Source organism: Hypanus sabinus, chromosome 8 (genome assembly GCF_030144855.1).
Source record: "Hypanus sabinus isolate sHypSab1 chromosome 8, sHypSab1.hap1, whole genome shotgun sequence".
NCBI lineage: Eukaryota > Metazoa > Chordata > Chondrichthyes > Myliobatiformes > Dasyatidae > Hypanus > Hypanus sabinus.
This window is the reverse complement of record NC_082713.1, coordinates 171333239-171348730: the sequence shown is the minus strand read 5'-3', so window position 1 is coordinate 171348730 and position 15492 is coordinate 171333239. Positions and strand designations below refer to the sequence as shown.

General features: G+C 45.6%; 1 protein-coding gene across 1 annotated transcript in view; it reads right to left on the bottom strand.

Annotated features, from left to right (window-relative positions):
* utp20 (UTP20 small subunit processome component) overlaps positions 1 to 15492 on the bottom strand; it is a 195376-nt gene that overhangs the window by 42295 nt on the left and 137589 nt on the right. The window contains exons 50-55 of the mRNA XM_059978567.1: positions 14765 to 14896; positions 13907 to 14017; positions 9549 to 9628; positions 7016 to 7085; positions 1613 to 1795; positions 641 to 772 (exon numbers count right to left, since the gene is read on the bottom strand). Coding sequence (XP_059834550.1) covers positions 641 to 772; positions 1613 to 1795; positions 7016 to 7085; positions 9549 to 9628; positions 13907 to 14017; positions 14765 to 14896 — 708 coding nt within the window. The remainder of the gene's footprint in view (positions 1 to 640; positions 773 to 1612; positions 1796 to 7015; positions 7086 to 9548; positions 9629 to 13906; positions 14018 to 14764; positions 14897 to 15492) is intronic.

Below are 15492 nucleotides of genomic sequence, written 5' to 3'. Positions count from 1 at the left end.
ACACCAGAAGCCCTCAGCCCTCTGGCCTCTCCTGCAATTGCCACCCCTCCGTACATTGTCTCCGAAGCCCAGCAAAATGGTGCCAGAACGTGGCGACTCTGCGTGCAGCTTTGATGCGAATCTTCGAATGTCCCTGTTTGGAACTACCACAGCTGAAATCCAGTCATGGGAACTTCATTAAGCAACATTGTTTTAAGATGTTTAAAAAAATTTATCGATCCTTAAAATCAGCAGACTTCAGACCACAGAGCACCCAGGTAGCGAATGCAGTCTGGATATCACCTCGAAAAGGTGACATCCACCATTAAGGACCCCCACCATCCAGGACATTCCCTCTTCTCATTGCTACCATCAGGGAGGAGGCACAGGAGCCTGAAGACTCACACTCAACATTTCAGTATTTTTGTTCTCTTTTTGCCCTACTTATTTAATTTTTTTATACTTCCTATTGTAATTTATAATATATTTTATGTATAGCATAACACTGTACTGCTGCCACGAAGCAACAAATTTCTTGGCATCTCAGTGATATAAACCTGATTCGGAATCCTACCTGAGACTGCACAAAGATGTAAGCACACAATCAGACACGGTGATGTCACCTAGCACACAGAGTAATATATCAGCCCACTGGACTCACATTTTCAAATCTTTCAGGGTTTATCTCAGCTTCAAGAATTGGCAGAATCTTCGCAAAACGTTTCTCAAAGAAAATTCCTTCTGTTTCAACGAAGAGGCCACAGGTGTGGGCAGCCAGCCGGCGGTGGGAGACCTGCAGCAGGAATACAGTCATCTTTTACTGTCTCTGACTCACCAGAGTACAGAATACTTCCATCGTTCCTCAAATCCCACAGCCTTTGCCCCTCCACCTTACTTGTGTAACTTCACCTGTCTGTGATGCTGCTCTAAGTTTTTCATTTCTCCTCTGCACATATGGCTTGTGCGTCTGACAATAAACTCAACAGACTATTCACAGTGGAGTTAGTCATTTTCATAGAGCACTAGAGCACAGAAACTGGCCCTTCAGCCCATCTAGCCATTGCTGAACTGATCTTTTGCCTAGTCCCATCAAGTTTCCGTGGGACTACATCCAAAGTTCTAAGTAAATTTATTATCAAAGTACAGAAATGTTACCATAGACAACTCTGAGATTCATTCCCTCCAAACCCTTCCCACCCATGTACTTGTCCAAACTTCACATGAATGTTACAATTGAACCTGCCTCCACCACTTCCACTGGCAGCTCGTTCCACACTCTCACCACCCGCTGAGTGAAGAAGGTCACTAACAGATTTGCCTTAATTATTTCAACTTTCACCCCAAAACTATGACCCTCAGTTCTAGTTTCACCCAATCTCAGTGGAAAAAGCCTGCTTGCCGAATCTATGCCTCTCAATTTTGTATACCTCTATCAAATCTCCCCTTATTCCCCTATGTTCCAGGGAATAAAGTCCTAACCTATTCAACCTTTCCCTGTAACTCTTGTCCTCAGGACCTAGCAACATCCGTGTAAATTTTCCTTAGGCCAAAGTACTCTAAACCCCAATGTCCCTGCAATGCCAGTGTTCACAACAACAGGAAGATTTCAGTTCGTACAGGCACTGGGACCCACCTTTTTGCTCTTGAACCATGTCAGGACCAGGGAGAACATCGAGTCCTTGTGCTCGTTGTCCACCTTGCTCAACAGGGACTGGGTCGCCAGTGCTGCCATCTTCTTGCACTTTGGAGAGTCGTCGTTTACGATCATCAACGTGATGGGGATGAAGAAGAGGGCGCAGTGCTGGTGTAGTAGGTCCTGCAGTGGCAACAGGAGAAGTTCAGAGGCAGGATATGTGCTATGCATTCTCCCCTGCGAGCTGTGTGGGGCCGTACTGCACGCAGTGTGCTGTTTTCTGTTCGAGGTGTGCTATGTGAGATGTGCAGACAGTGAGAGCTGTGGTTTATACCACACTCACACCAGAGTGGAGATGATTTAACAAGGCTGAGAGAGAATGCAGAGCACTTATGTGGGCAGGTTTACTAGAGCTGTTGGGACTGGTTTCAACTACTAGGGCAGGGGAATGGGAACCAGTTTGATAGAGCTGAGGATGAGCCAGCAGGTTTACAAGTAGATGATGGGTGTAACATGAATGTAAGGAAGGACAAGCTAATGATTAGGTACAAATGCAGACAGAGCAGAGAGTTAAATTTTACCACAGAGGCACAAGTCAAAAGGGCAAAGACTGCAGGACTGAAGGTGCTGTATTTAAGCGTTCATAGCATTCGGAATAAGGTGGACAATCTCGTGGTACAATTAGAGATTGGTTAGTATGAAGTTGTGGACATCAATGAGTTGTGGCTGAAAGAAGGCCATAACTGGGAACTTAATTCAAAGGACATACTTTGTATGGAAAGGACAGGCAGGAAGGCAGGGGTGGTGGCCTGGCTCTGTTGGCAAGAGATGGAATTACATCTTTAGAAAGAGGTGACATGGGATCAGAGAATGTTAAATATTTGTAGGTAAAGAGCAAAGAAAATTGGGAATCATATATAGGTCTTAAACAGTAGTGAAGACGTGGGGTTGAGATTGCAAAGGGAGCTGGAAAAGGCAGGTAATAGGGGCAATGACACAATTGTAATGGGGGAGTTCAATATGCAAGGGAATTGGGAAAACCAGGTTGGTGTTGCATCGCAAGGGAGAGAATTTGTTGAATGCCTATGAAATGGCTTTTTAGAGCAGCTTGTTCTTGTACTCTGGGAAAGGCTATCTTAGATTGGGTGTTGTGTAATAACCCAGATCTTATTAGGGAGCTTAATGTAAAGGAACCTTTAGGAGGCAGTGATCATACTATGACTGAATTTATACTATAATTTGAGAGAGAGAAGCTTGTCACATGTATCAGTATCACAATGGAATAAAGGGAATTACAGAGGCATAAGAGAGGAGCTTGCCCAGGTGGATTGGAGGAGAATACTGGCGGGGATGATGGCAGAGCAGAGCTGGCTAAAGTTTCTGAAAATAGTTCACAAGGTGCAGGATAGATCGAAACATACAAAACCTACAGCACAACACAGGCCCTTCGGCCCACAAAGCTGTGCCCAACATGTCCCTACCTTAGAACTACCTAGGCTTTACCCATTGCCCTCTGTTTTTCTGAGCTCCATGTAGCCATCCAGGAGTTTCTTAAAATACCCTATCGTTTCCGCCTCCACCACCGCCAGCCCATTCCACGCACTCACCACTCTCTGTGTAAAAAACTTACCTCTGAGATCTCCTCTGTATCTACTTCCAAGCATCTTAAAAGTATGCCCTCTCATGCTAGCTATTTCAGCCCCGGGGAAAAGCCTCTGACTATTCACATGATCACCACCTCTCATTATTTTGTACACTTCTATCAGGTCACCTCTCGTCCTCCGACGCTCCAAGGAAAAAAGGTCGAGTTCACTCAAACTATTCTCATAAGGCATGCTCCCCAATCCAGGCAACATCCTTGTAAATCTCCTCTGCACCCTTTCTATGGCTTCCACATCCTTCCTGTAGTGAGGTGTCCCACAGAAGAAATTGTTTTCAGATGGCAGGGGTAGACAACTGTGGCTGACAAGGGAAATTAAGGACTGCACAAAAGCCAAGGAAAGGGCATATAAGGTAACAAAAGTGAGTGGGAAGTTGGATGATTGGGAAGCTTTTAAAATCCATTAATAGGCAACTAAAAAAGGTATAAGGAAAAAGATGAAATATGAGGGTAAACTAGCCAATAATATAAAGCTGGATACCAAAAGTTTTTTCAGTTATTTAAGGTGTAAAAGGGAGGTGAGAGTTGATATTGGACCAACGGAAAATGATGCTGGTGTGGTAGTAATGGGGGACAAAGAAATGGCAGATGAACTTAATGGGTACTTTGCATCTGTCTTCACTGTAGAAGACACTAGCAGTGTGACAGGGGTCCGTGAATGCTAGGGAACAGGAGAGTGCCATTGCTATTACAAAGGAAAACGTGCTAGGCAAACTCAAAGGTCTGAAGGTGAATAAGTCACTTGGACCAGATGGACTACATCCCAGAGTCCTGAGAGAGGTTGCTGAAGAAATAATGGACGCATCGGTCATGATCTTTCAAGAATTACTTGATTCTGGCATGGTCCCGGAGGAGTGGATTTCAAATGTCACTCCATTCTTTTAAGACTCGGTGGAAGGCAAAAGAAAGGTAATTATAGGCCAGTTAGCCTAACCTCAGTGGTTGGGAAAGTGTTGGAGTCTATTATTAAGGATGAGGTTTCGAGGTAATTGGTGACTAATGATAAAATAAGTCAAAGTCAGCATGGTTTCTGTGAAGAGAAATCTTTGCTTGACAAGCCTGTTAGAATTCTTTGAGGAAGTAACAATTAGGCTGGACAAACAAGAGGCAGTGGATGTCATTTACTTGGATTTTCAGAAGGCATTTAATAAGGTGTCACATGAGGCTGTTCAACAAGATAAAATCCTACTGCGTCACTGGAAGGATACTGGCATGGATAGAGGGATGGCTGACAGGCAGGAGGCAGTGAGGGGGAATAAAGGGATCCTTTCCTGGTTGGCTGCCAGTGATTAGTGGTATTCCTCAGGGGTCAGTATTGGAACCGCTGCTTTTCACATTGTTTGTCAATGATTTGGATAATTGAATTTTTGTGGCAAAGTTTGCGGATGATGTGAAGATAGGTGGAGGGGTAGGTAATGCTGAGGAGGCAATGCGATTGCAGCAGGACTTCGACAAATTGGAAGGATGGGCAAAAAAATGGCAGATGGAATACAGTGTTGGGAAATGTATGATAATGTATTTTGGTAAAAGGAACAATAGTGTGGACTATTATCTGAATGGGGAGAAGGTTCAAACATCAGAGGTGCAGAGGGACTTGGGAGTGCTTGTGCAAGACTCCCAGAAGTTTAGTTTACAGGTTGAGTCTGTGGTAAAGAAGGCAAATGCAATGTTGGCATTTATTTCAAGGGGAATAGAATATAAAAGCAGAGAGATAATGCTGAGTCTTTATAAGACACTTGTCAGGCCGCACTTGGAGTATTGCCAACAGTTTTGGGCCCCACATTTCAGAAAGGATGTGTTGTCATTGGACAGAGTCCAGAGGAGATTCATGAGGATGATTCCAGGAATGAAGAGGTGAACACGAGGAACATTTGGCAGCTTTGGGATTTAGAAGAATATATGGGGATCTCATTGAAACCTACTGAATAAAAGGACTAGATAGGGTGGATGTGGAGAGGATGTTTCCTATGGTGGAGGGATCCAGAAGTACAGGGCACAGCCTCAAAATTCAGGGGTGACCTTTTACAACAGAGGTAGGGGAGAATTTTCTTTTAACCAGAGAGTTGTGAATCTGTGGTATGTTCTGCCACAGGCTTCAGTGGAGGCCAAGTCCGTGATCATTTCCTGACTGGTCAGGGCATCAAAGGATATGGGATCAGCCATGATGGAATGACGGAGCAGTCGACGGGCAGAATAGCCTAATTCTGCTCGTATGTCTTATGGTCTTAATAAGGCTGACGGAGAACACAGAGCACAGTCACGAATCTCTGTGTTTCTGCTTCCCCCTCCCACCCTCCAGTATTCCTGGCACTGGGTAGCGAGATGGTGATACGTCTGTACCAAGAACAGCTGTAAGGCGTTCCTTCCCTCTGCTAGGCTGCAGGTCACCCTCGGGCAAGTTGTAGAACCTGCTTAACCTCCCAATCAGGCTCACTTGAAGCCATGGGAGTAGGCCGTAGATGGTTGTATGAGTAGCTGGTGCATATCACAAGGCCTAGTTATGCGACCACTGACGCCAGGCAGGGAGTCTCTGAAGAGTATTGATAACGGCTGGGATCCCCCGTTCTTGTAAAGACACTGCCCAGAAGGCAATGTCAAACCACTTCTGTCAAAAAATTTGCAGAGAACGATCATGGAAAGATGATTGCCCACATCATAAAACGTGACACACAACGACAACGATGATGATCGCAGCAGCTGCTAGTCAGCGTTGAACTCGACGCAGGATTGCCTTAGAGACTCTTGCTCTGGATTTTCCCTCGGGATTTACTCCCGAAGCCTTCCCCATGAGTGGGTATAGCCACAAGGCAGCAAAAGTTTGAGATCAGTTTTCCTTGGATCGTCAATGCAGTTGGAGACCTGTCCGTGTGTGAGAGTGGCTGGGAAAGGGGCTTGTCTTGCTGTTGTAGTTTTGTTGTGGTGTTGCTGTTGTTCTGCTGAACGTGGCGGGTATGCTAAGTTAGCGCGGTAATGTGTGGCGTCACAAATCCTTAGGTTATGCTGGGTGTTAACACGAACAATGTATTTCACTGTAGGTTGTGATGTATGTGTGAGAAATAAATGAATCTGAACTTTTCTGAGAGGGTCCAGAGAAGGTTCACAAGAGTTATCCTGGGAAGACAGGATTAATGGATGAGGAATGTTTGAAGGCTCTGGGCCTGTACTTGCTGGAGTTTAGAAGAATGAGGAGGGATCTCATTGGAAACCTATTGAATACTGAAAGGTCTAGACAGAATGGATGTGGAGAGGATATTTCAAAGAGTGGGGAAGTCTAGGACCAGAGGGAACATCCTCAGAATAGAGGGATGTCTATTTGGAACAGGATGAATTTCTTTAGCCAGAAGGTGGTGAATCGTGGAATTCATTGCCAGTTGGCTGTAACAGCCAAGTCTTTGGGTACATTTAAAACGGAGGTTGACAGATTCTTCGTTAGACGGGAGAGTCAAAGGTTACGGGGTGAAGAAAGGAGAATGGGTTGAGAGGGATAATAAATCACCCATGACAGAATGTTAGAGCAGACTCGATGGGTTGACCAGCCTAATTCTGCTCCTCTGTCTTATGGTCTTACACAGCCTTTGGCAATATACAAAATTAGACTCAGCACAACAAGAGGCCCCTGAGCTTCTGGCCCTACATTCCAAGGACAGTTACCTCCTGCGTTGAGATCACAGAAGGCTTGTGAGCAAGCAATGTCTGAGCAACTAGTCACACAGCAGCAGTTCATGAGACAGAAAGTGACATACCTGTGGAAAGGACTGGAATATATAAGCCAACATTTCCAATGCAGAATCTCTTCCCATTTCATGTTCATACCTGGATACGGAAGGGAAAACAAAACAAGCACTTGGTTTAGGAATCGGAAAGAGTTCTGCCTGCTCTCACTCCACAGTGTCAAGGGGCTGTTCTGTAAAGAACATAAAGTGGTGACCTCATGTTTTTCTGACATTTTCAATGCAGACGCTGACTGTTTCCCTACAGGACATGTCTGTCCAAGATGGTGCAACGCAGTAGTGCAGTGCTGGTGATTGTGTCCTGTAGACACAAGGGATTCTGCAGATGCTGGAAATCCAGAGTAACACACACAGAGTGCTGGAGGAACTCCACAGGTCAGGCAGCGCCTATGAAGAGGAATAAGCTGTCGATGTCTCGGGATTGTGTTCTGTGTCCATTTGGTGAGAGTCACCACCCCAATGTAAAGAGCATGCACTCTATTGCAGAATTCACACAACAGGTTAATCAGCCCAACTGATCCATGCTGACCAATCAGCCCATCTGAGCCAGTCTCCTATCCCCCTAAGCCTTTCTTATCCATGTATCTGTCCAAATGTCTTAAATACCTCAGCTCATTCCATGTACACACCACCCTGTGTGAAACACAGCCCCTCAGTTCCCATTTAAGTCTCTCCTCTCTCACCCTAACCTCTCGCATTACACCAAGTGCATTCATCTATCTCTTCTCCTCACTGTATATGATAGGTATCTGAGTAGTCAGGGCATCAAAGGTTATGGTGAGAAGGCGGGGGAATGGGACTAAAGGGAAGAATGGATCAGCTCATGATAAAATGGCAGAGTAGACTCAATGGGCCGAATGGCCGATTCCTGCTTCTTTGTCTTATGGTCTATTTTATATATCTCTGTAAGTTCAACCCTCAGTCTCCTACACTCCTAAGAATAAAGTTCTAGAAAAGATCCCACCACCAAGCCCATCCTTCCCTCTCCACAACTTTCTGCTTGCCACAGGGATCACTCCCTATGCGACTGCCCCCTCATCTCCCTCCCGGCACTTACCCTTGCAAGTGGAACAAGTGCTACACCTGCCCCTACACCTCCTCCCTCTCTACCATTCAGGGCCCCAAAGAGTACTTCCAGGTGAGGCGACACTTCACCTGTGAGTCCGCTGGGGTCATCTATTATGTCTGGTGCTCCTGGTGTGGCCTCCTGTATATTGTGAGACCTGCCATAGATTGGGAGACCATTTCACCAAGTAACTATGCTCCACCCACCTGAAAAAATTAAATCCCCCAGTAGCCACCCATTTTAATTCTACTTCCCATTCCCATTCCGATATTTCTATCCACGGTCACCTCTACTGTCGCAATGAGCCCACACTCAGGTTGGAGGAACAGCACCTTATATTCCATTTGGGTAGCCCCCAACCTGATGATATGAATATCGATTTCTCAGAATACTCTTAATGCCCCCCCCCCATCCCCCTTTCCCTCTCTCACCTTATCTCCTTGCCTGCCCATCACCTCCCTCTGGTGCTCCTCACCCCTCCTTTCTTCTTTCTTCCATGGCCTTCTGTCTCTTACCAATTCACTCATCCCCTCCCCCTCCCAGCTTCACCTACCACCTGGCATTGCTCTCCCTCCTTTTAAATCTACTCCTCAGCCTTTCTTTCCCCAGTCCTGCCAAAGGGTTTCGGCCTGAAACGTCAAATGTACTGTTTTCCTAGATGCTGCCTGGCGTGCTGAATTCCTCCAGCATTTTGTGTGTGTTGCTCAGAAAAGAAGTTGTCTTTCTGCATCACATCAAACCTGTTAACTCTGAGGAAAGTTTCACAGTGCCTCATCAAAAGAGAAAACAGTCTGAAAATAGGAACAGATTTAGATTGTGTTCCAAGACAAATATCGTTCAAACAGATCAAATTGTGGTCCCGAGGTCTAGTCCGTCTGCCTGAGTGTTTTCAGAACCAGGATCTGGTTTAACACTGATATATGCCATGAAATTTGTTGTCTTGCAGCAGCAGCACAGTGTAAAAACATAAAAAATGACTACAGGTTACACACAACAGTACAACACGGGCCCTTCAGTACACAGTGCTGTGCTAACCTTTTAAACTACTCTGAGATTAATCTAGCCCTTCCTTCCAATATATCTCTCCATTTTTCTATCATCCATGTGCCTATTTGAGTCTCTTAAATATCCCTAATTAATCTGCCTCTAGCCACTATCCCTGGCAGTGTTCCATGCACCATTGTGTAAAAAAAAACTTACCGACACAATAAATAAATAATGCAATAAGTTCTGTTTTAGATCTCTCTGGTGAGGCTTGAACACACAAGCTACTCACTACCCATCAAGCCGCGGTTGGGAGTTGTGGAGCAGCCACAATTAAACGACAGAATCATTACTTCACCGGACGAGGCAAATTGGCCCACAGATCTGTGCTGACTGCCGGCAGTACAATCCAGCTGGGACTTTACCACCCGAGCAATCGCTTAAGAGAAAACAAGGAATGAAGTGAAGAACAGTCAGAATCCAACCAGAACTTACGAAAGCTGTGCCACAATGAAATCAAGGTGAGTCTTCAGTTCCTTCCCCAGGGGATAATCTAGAATAAACTTCATATAAACCTAAGGTGAGGAAGAAAGCACAGTTAGAGCAGTTTGTTCTCCCTTGTACTACCTGAGTGTACTGTTGCAATGAAATGCTCAATGTAGACGGCACGCAAAATAGAGATCATCACTGTACCTGTGACATTAACAAACTTGGGGTTGGGATGGGGATGAGGAAGGCGAGGTAGGTGTGATTGGGGTGAGGGAAGTAGGTGAAGATGAGGGCATGGGTGGGGTTGGGGAGGCATGGAGTAGGGCTAAGACAGTGGGTTCAAGCCTAACGATACCGTCCTCTGAAATCATCTCTCAAAGCCAAGGGCAATGAACACCGGTCTGTCCGTGATTATTTTCAGAGATGGGAAACAGAAATTCAGTGTACAGAGGGAACAAGTGACTGGACCTCTGGTCCCCAGAATTCCTGGCTGGAGGTTTCATTTGTAGGCATCATTGAATCATGGCTGAAAGAATCATAGCTAGGAGTTTAATGTCCAAGGATACAATTTGCATTGAAAGGTCAGGTAAGGAGGTAGAGGAGGCAGCATTGCTCTATTGGTAAAAAATGAAATCAAATCATTAGGATGAGGCGACATAGGGTCGGGAGGGAGTTGAATCATTGTGGATAGAGCTAAGGAACTGCAAGGGTAAAAAGACGGTAATGGAAGTTGTATACAGACCCCCCCCAAATAGTGGTAAGGATGTGGCTTACAAATTACAATGGGAGGTAGAAAAAGCATGCCAAATAGGCAACATTACAATAGTCATGGAGGACTTCACTACCCAGGTAGATTGGGTAAGTCATGTTGGTGCTGGATTCCAGGAAGGGGAATTTCTAGAGTGCCTATGAGATGGCTTTTTAGAGCAGTTCATGGTTGAGCACACCAGGGGATCAGCTATTCTGGAATGGGTGTTGTGCAGTGAACCAAAATTGATAAGAGAGCTTAAGGTAAAAGAAACTTTAGGGGAAAGTGATCATAATATGATAGAATTCACCCTGAAATTTGAGAAGGAAAAGTTAAAGTCAGATGTATCAGTGTTACAGTGGAGTAAAGGTACGAGAGAAAAGTTGGCCAGAATTGACTGGAAAAGAACACTGGCACGAATGGTGGCAGAGCAGCAACGGCTGGATTTTCTGGAAGCAATTTGGAAAGCACTGGAAAGGTGACAACCGTGGCTAATACAGAAAGTCAAGGCCAACATAAAAGCCAAAGAGAGGGCACATAATAGAACAAAAATTAGTGAGAAGTTAGAGGATTGGGAAGCTTTTAAAAACAACCAGAGGGCAACTAAAAAATCATTAAGGTAAAGATGAAATATGAAAGTAAGCTTGTCAATATTATTAAAGAGGATACCAGAAGTTTCTTCTGATACATAAAGTGTAAGAGAGGCAAGAGTGGATATCGGACTGCCAGAAAACAATACTGGAGAGGTAGTAATGGGGGACAATGAAATGGCGGACAAACTGAATAAGTATTTTGCGTCAGTCTTCACTGCGGAAGACACTAGCAGTGTGGTGGAAGTTCCAGGTGTCAGGGGTCATGAAGTGTGTGAAGTTACCATTACTAGAGAGAAGGTTCTTGGAAAACTGAAAGCTCTGAAGGTAGATAAGTCACCTTGTGTACGCCCCAGGGTGCTGAAAGAGGTAGCTGAAGAGATTGTGGAGGCATGAATAATGAACTCTCAAGAATCACGATGTACTGGAATGGTTCCAAAAACTGGAAAGTTGCAAATGTCACTCTGCTCTTCAAGAAGGGAGACAGGCAGAAGAAAAGGGAATTATAGTCCAGTTAGTCTGACCTCAGTGGTTGGTAAGATGTTGGAGTTGATTATTAAGGATGAGGTCTTGAGGAACTTGAATGCACACGATAAAATATGACGTAGTGAGCATTATGTCCTCAAGGGAAAATCTTGCCTGTGAAATCTGTTGGGAATACTTTAAAGAAATAACACGAATAGACAAAGGAGAATCAGTTGATGTTGTGTACTTGGATTTTCAGCAGGCCTTTGACAAGGTACCACACATGAGGCTGCTATACAAGCTGTGAGCCCGTGGTATTAGGGTGGTCTACAGGGAAGAAGTCATCACCCTGACACAATGGTGTCAAGAAAACAACCTCTCCCTCAATGTCACAAAAACAAAGGAGCTGGTTGTGGATTACAGGAGGAATGGAGACAGGCTGGCCCCTAGTGACATCAATGGATCTGGGGTTGAGAGGGTAAATAGCTTTAAGTTTCTCAGCATCCACATCACCGAGGACCTCATGTGGTCTGTACACACCAGCTGTGGTGAAAAAGATGGTTGAGGAAATTTGGTATGGGCCCCTGAATCCTAAGAACATTCTACAGGGGCACAATTGAGAACATCCTGACTGGCTGCATCACTGCCTGGTATGGGAACTGTACTTCCCTCAATCGCAGGACTCTGCAAAGAGTGGTGCGGACAGCCCAGCGCATCTGTAGTTGTGAACTTCCCATGATTCAGGACATTTACGAAGACAGGTGTGACAAAAGGGCCCAAAAGATCATTGGGGACCCAAGTCACCCCAAGCATAATCTATTCTGGCTGAAACCATCTGGGAAATGGTACCACAGCATAAAAGCCAGGAACAACAGGCTCCAGGACAGCTTCTTCCACCAGGCCCTCAGACTGATTAACTCACGCTAATTTGAGTGTATTTCTGTGTTATGTTGACTGTTTTATTTATTATAAATTACTATGATTGCATATTGCACATTTAGATGGAGACGTAACATAAAGATTTTTACTCCTCACGTATCTGAAGGATGTAAGAAATAAAGTCAATTCAGTTCAATACAGGAAAGACTCTAGCATGGATAAAGCAGTGACTAATTCTCAGGAGGCAGAGTGGGAGTCTTTTCTAGCTGGCTACCGGTGACCAGTGGTGTTCCAAGGGGTCAGTGTTGGATCAGATTCTTTTTATGTTGGGTGATGGAATTGAGGCTTTGTTGCAAAGTCTGTAGACAATATGATGGTGGAAGGGTAGGTAGTTCTGAGGAAATAAAGGACTTAAGACAAATTAGGAAAATGGGCAAAGATGTGACAGATGGAATATTGTGTCAAAAAGTGTACGGTCATGCACTTTGGTAGAAGAAACGAAAGGGTTGACTATTTTCTACATGGAGAGAAAATAAAGAAAAACTGAGATGCAAAGAGACTTGGGTGACAGGATTCCCTAAAGGTTATTTTGCAGGTTGAGTCTGTGGTGAGGTAGGGAAATGCAATATAAGCATTCATTTCTAGAGGACTAGAATATAAAAACAAGGATGTAATGTTGAGACTTTATTAGGCACTGCAAGGCCTCACTTGGAGTATTGTGAGCAGGTTTGGGCACATTATCTTAGAAAGGAGGTGCTGAAATTTGAATGGGTTCTAAGAAAGAATGTAACACACTCAAAATGCTGGAGGAACTCAGCAGGCCAGGCAGCATCCATGGAAAAAAATACAGTTGACACCTTGAATCCTGCTGAAGGGTCTCGGCTGGAAATGTCAGCTGTACTTTTCTTCCATGGATGCTGCCTGGCCTACTGAGTTCCTCCAGTATTTTGTGTGTGCTCGGACTTCCAGCAACTGCAGATTTTCTCTTGCCTAAGAAAGGATGTGCTGGCATTGCAGAGGAGGTTCACAAGCATGATCCCGGGAACATAAGGGTCAATGTATCAGGAGTGATACAGGCTCCGGGCCTGTACGTGCTGGAGTCTGGAAGAATGATGGAGGGGTGGAGTGGACCTCACTGAAATGTACTGCGTATTGAAAGACCTAGATAAAGTGGATGTTTCCTATAGGGAAGAGTCGAGAACCAGAGGGCACAACCTCAGAATAGAGGGATGTCCATTTAGAACAGAGGTGAGGAGGAATTTCTTTAGCCAGAGTGTGGTGAATCTGTGGAATTTATTGCCACAAGCAGCTCTGCAGACCAATCACTGAGTATATTTGAAGTGGAGGTTGATAGGTTCTTGATTAGTAAGGATGTCAATGGTTATAGGGAGAAGGCAGAATGGGGTTGAAAGGGTTAACAAAATGAAATGGTGGAGCAGACTCGACGGGTTGAATGACCTAATTCTGCTCCTACACCTTTTGGTATTCTGGACGGGGACGGACAATGGCATTTTCCCACCGTTGCTGGAATAAGTGCAGCGGGACGTAAAGCAGAAGATGAGCAGCCTCCAAAGACACAGATAATGAAGCCAGCACGTTACAAATACACTTGGTTGTGTACCCACAGAGTGTGTGGCACACTTAGCGGAGCTGCCAGAGCTGGGCGCGGAGGGGGCACTGACCTGACGACACTGCACGCGGACAGGCTCACTCTGCCCAGTAACAGCCAGCTTGGCCACCTTCTGCATCACTTCACCCATCTCAGGAACCAGCAGCCTCCTGGACAGGATCGCCTGCGGAGACACAACAGGAGCAGTCAGGTCACTGGGGAACCGGGAGGCGAGGCAAGGGAGACGAGGTGAACGAGGAATGGTAGGTGGGTGCGGAATGGGTGTGGGTGGGCTTTGGGGCAAGGGAACGGGTTGAGGAATGGATAGTGGGATGGGATGGTTGCCATGGTGGGGGTGCAGATGAGTGTATGGGTGGGGTTCAGAATGAGGGAGGGGAGGTGGATGGATGAGAGCTGGGTGGAGTAGGAGTGAGAGGCTATGCTCAGGCCTAACTGCACCACCCTCTGACATCACCTCTCAAGTCTGTCTGTCCACGGACAATGTCCCTGAAACACCCACGGTTTGATAGCAACGTTTTGGAGATATTTAGACAGACCCGTAAACAGGCAGGAAACGGAGGGACACAGGTCAAGTGGGATTAGTTTAGATTAGCACCATAGTCAGTACAGATATGATGGGCCTAATGGCCTATTCCTGTGATGTACTGTTCTGAGTCTTTAACCTCATTCCAAATAAAAATTAAAATCATCTTCGTGGCGTAATCTTCACCATCACCCACCCACCTCCAATCTCCACTTACTTTGCAGCCCGGTTCAATCCTGACAGTTTATCTGACCTGCTGAGTTCCTCCGGTACTTTGTGTGTGTTGCTCTGGATTTCTGGCATCTGCAGAATCTCTCGTGTTTCGCATTTCTACCGTCCACAGTGGGGATGTTACAAGTGCTGCAAGCTGATAGCGACGTCACTCACCTTCAAAAGCCCAAACGCTGTTGCCTGCCGCGAAGAGTCATAGATGTCTTCCTCGGCGTATCCCAGCAGCACCTGCAGTTGCTTGTCTGTCAGTGTGTGCTGAGTCACGTTTTTCACCAGAACGGTTATCGTCTGTGGAGCAAAAAACACAACAGGTCAAGAATCAATCCTGGTTGATCTTCCTGGGGACCTGCAGGAGCAGCTAAGTGTGCTTCAACACCACGGGCAGTGAATGCAAAGCCACCGTTATCCGCCTGGGATCCGCTCAGGTCTCACTGTTGATTGCTCATGGCTGTTCCCACTATTGTAAACTGTTGGTTGCTGTTGTGTTGTCTGTTACAGTATTGTCCTGTGTTTTACGCTTGACACCAAACCACAATCACTCCTGGTATGGTTCACATAAAGTGATTCCGATTCCGATGTCTGCACTGCACTGTGCCACAAAGTTTCATGACATATGCACAGAATGGTACAGGCCACTTGGCCCACAATGTCTGCACTAGCTATCATACGAATATAAACTAATCCCACCCGTCTGCTCATGAGCCTGTCTAAATGCTTCTTAATGTTGTGATTGAGCCTCCTTTATACCACTTCTCCTGGCAGTGCATTTCAGGTACCTACCACCTTCCATATGCAAACAAAATCTTAACTTTTCCACTCTCACCTTACATAGTACAAGGGAGCAAAGGACGTTGGGAATGGTGAGGGTGGAGTGCTGCGGGAGG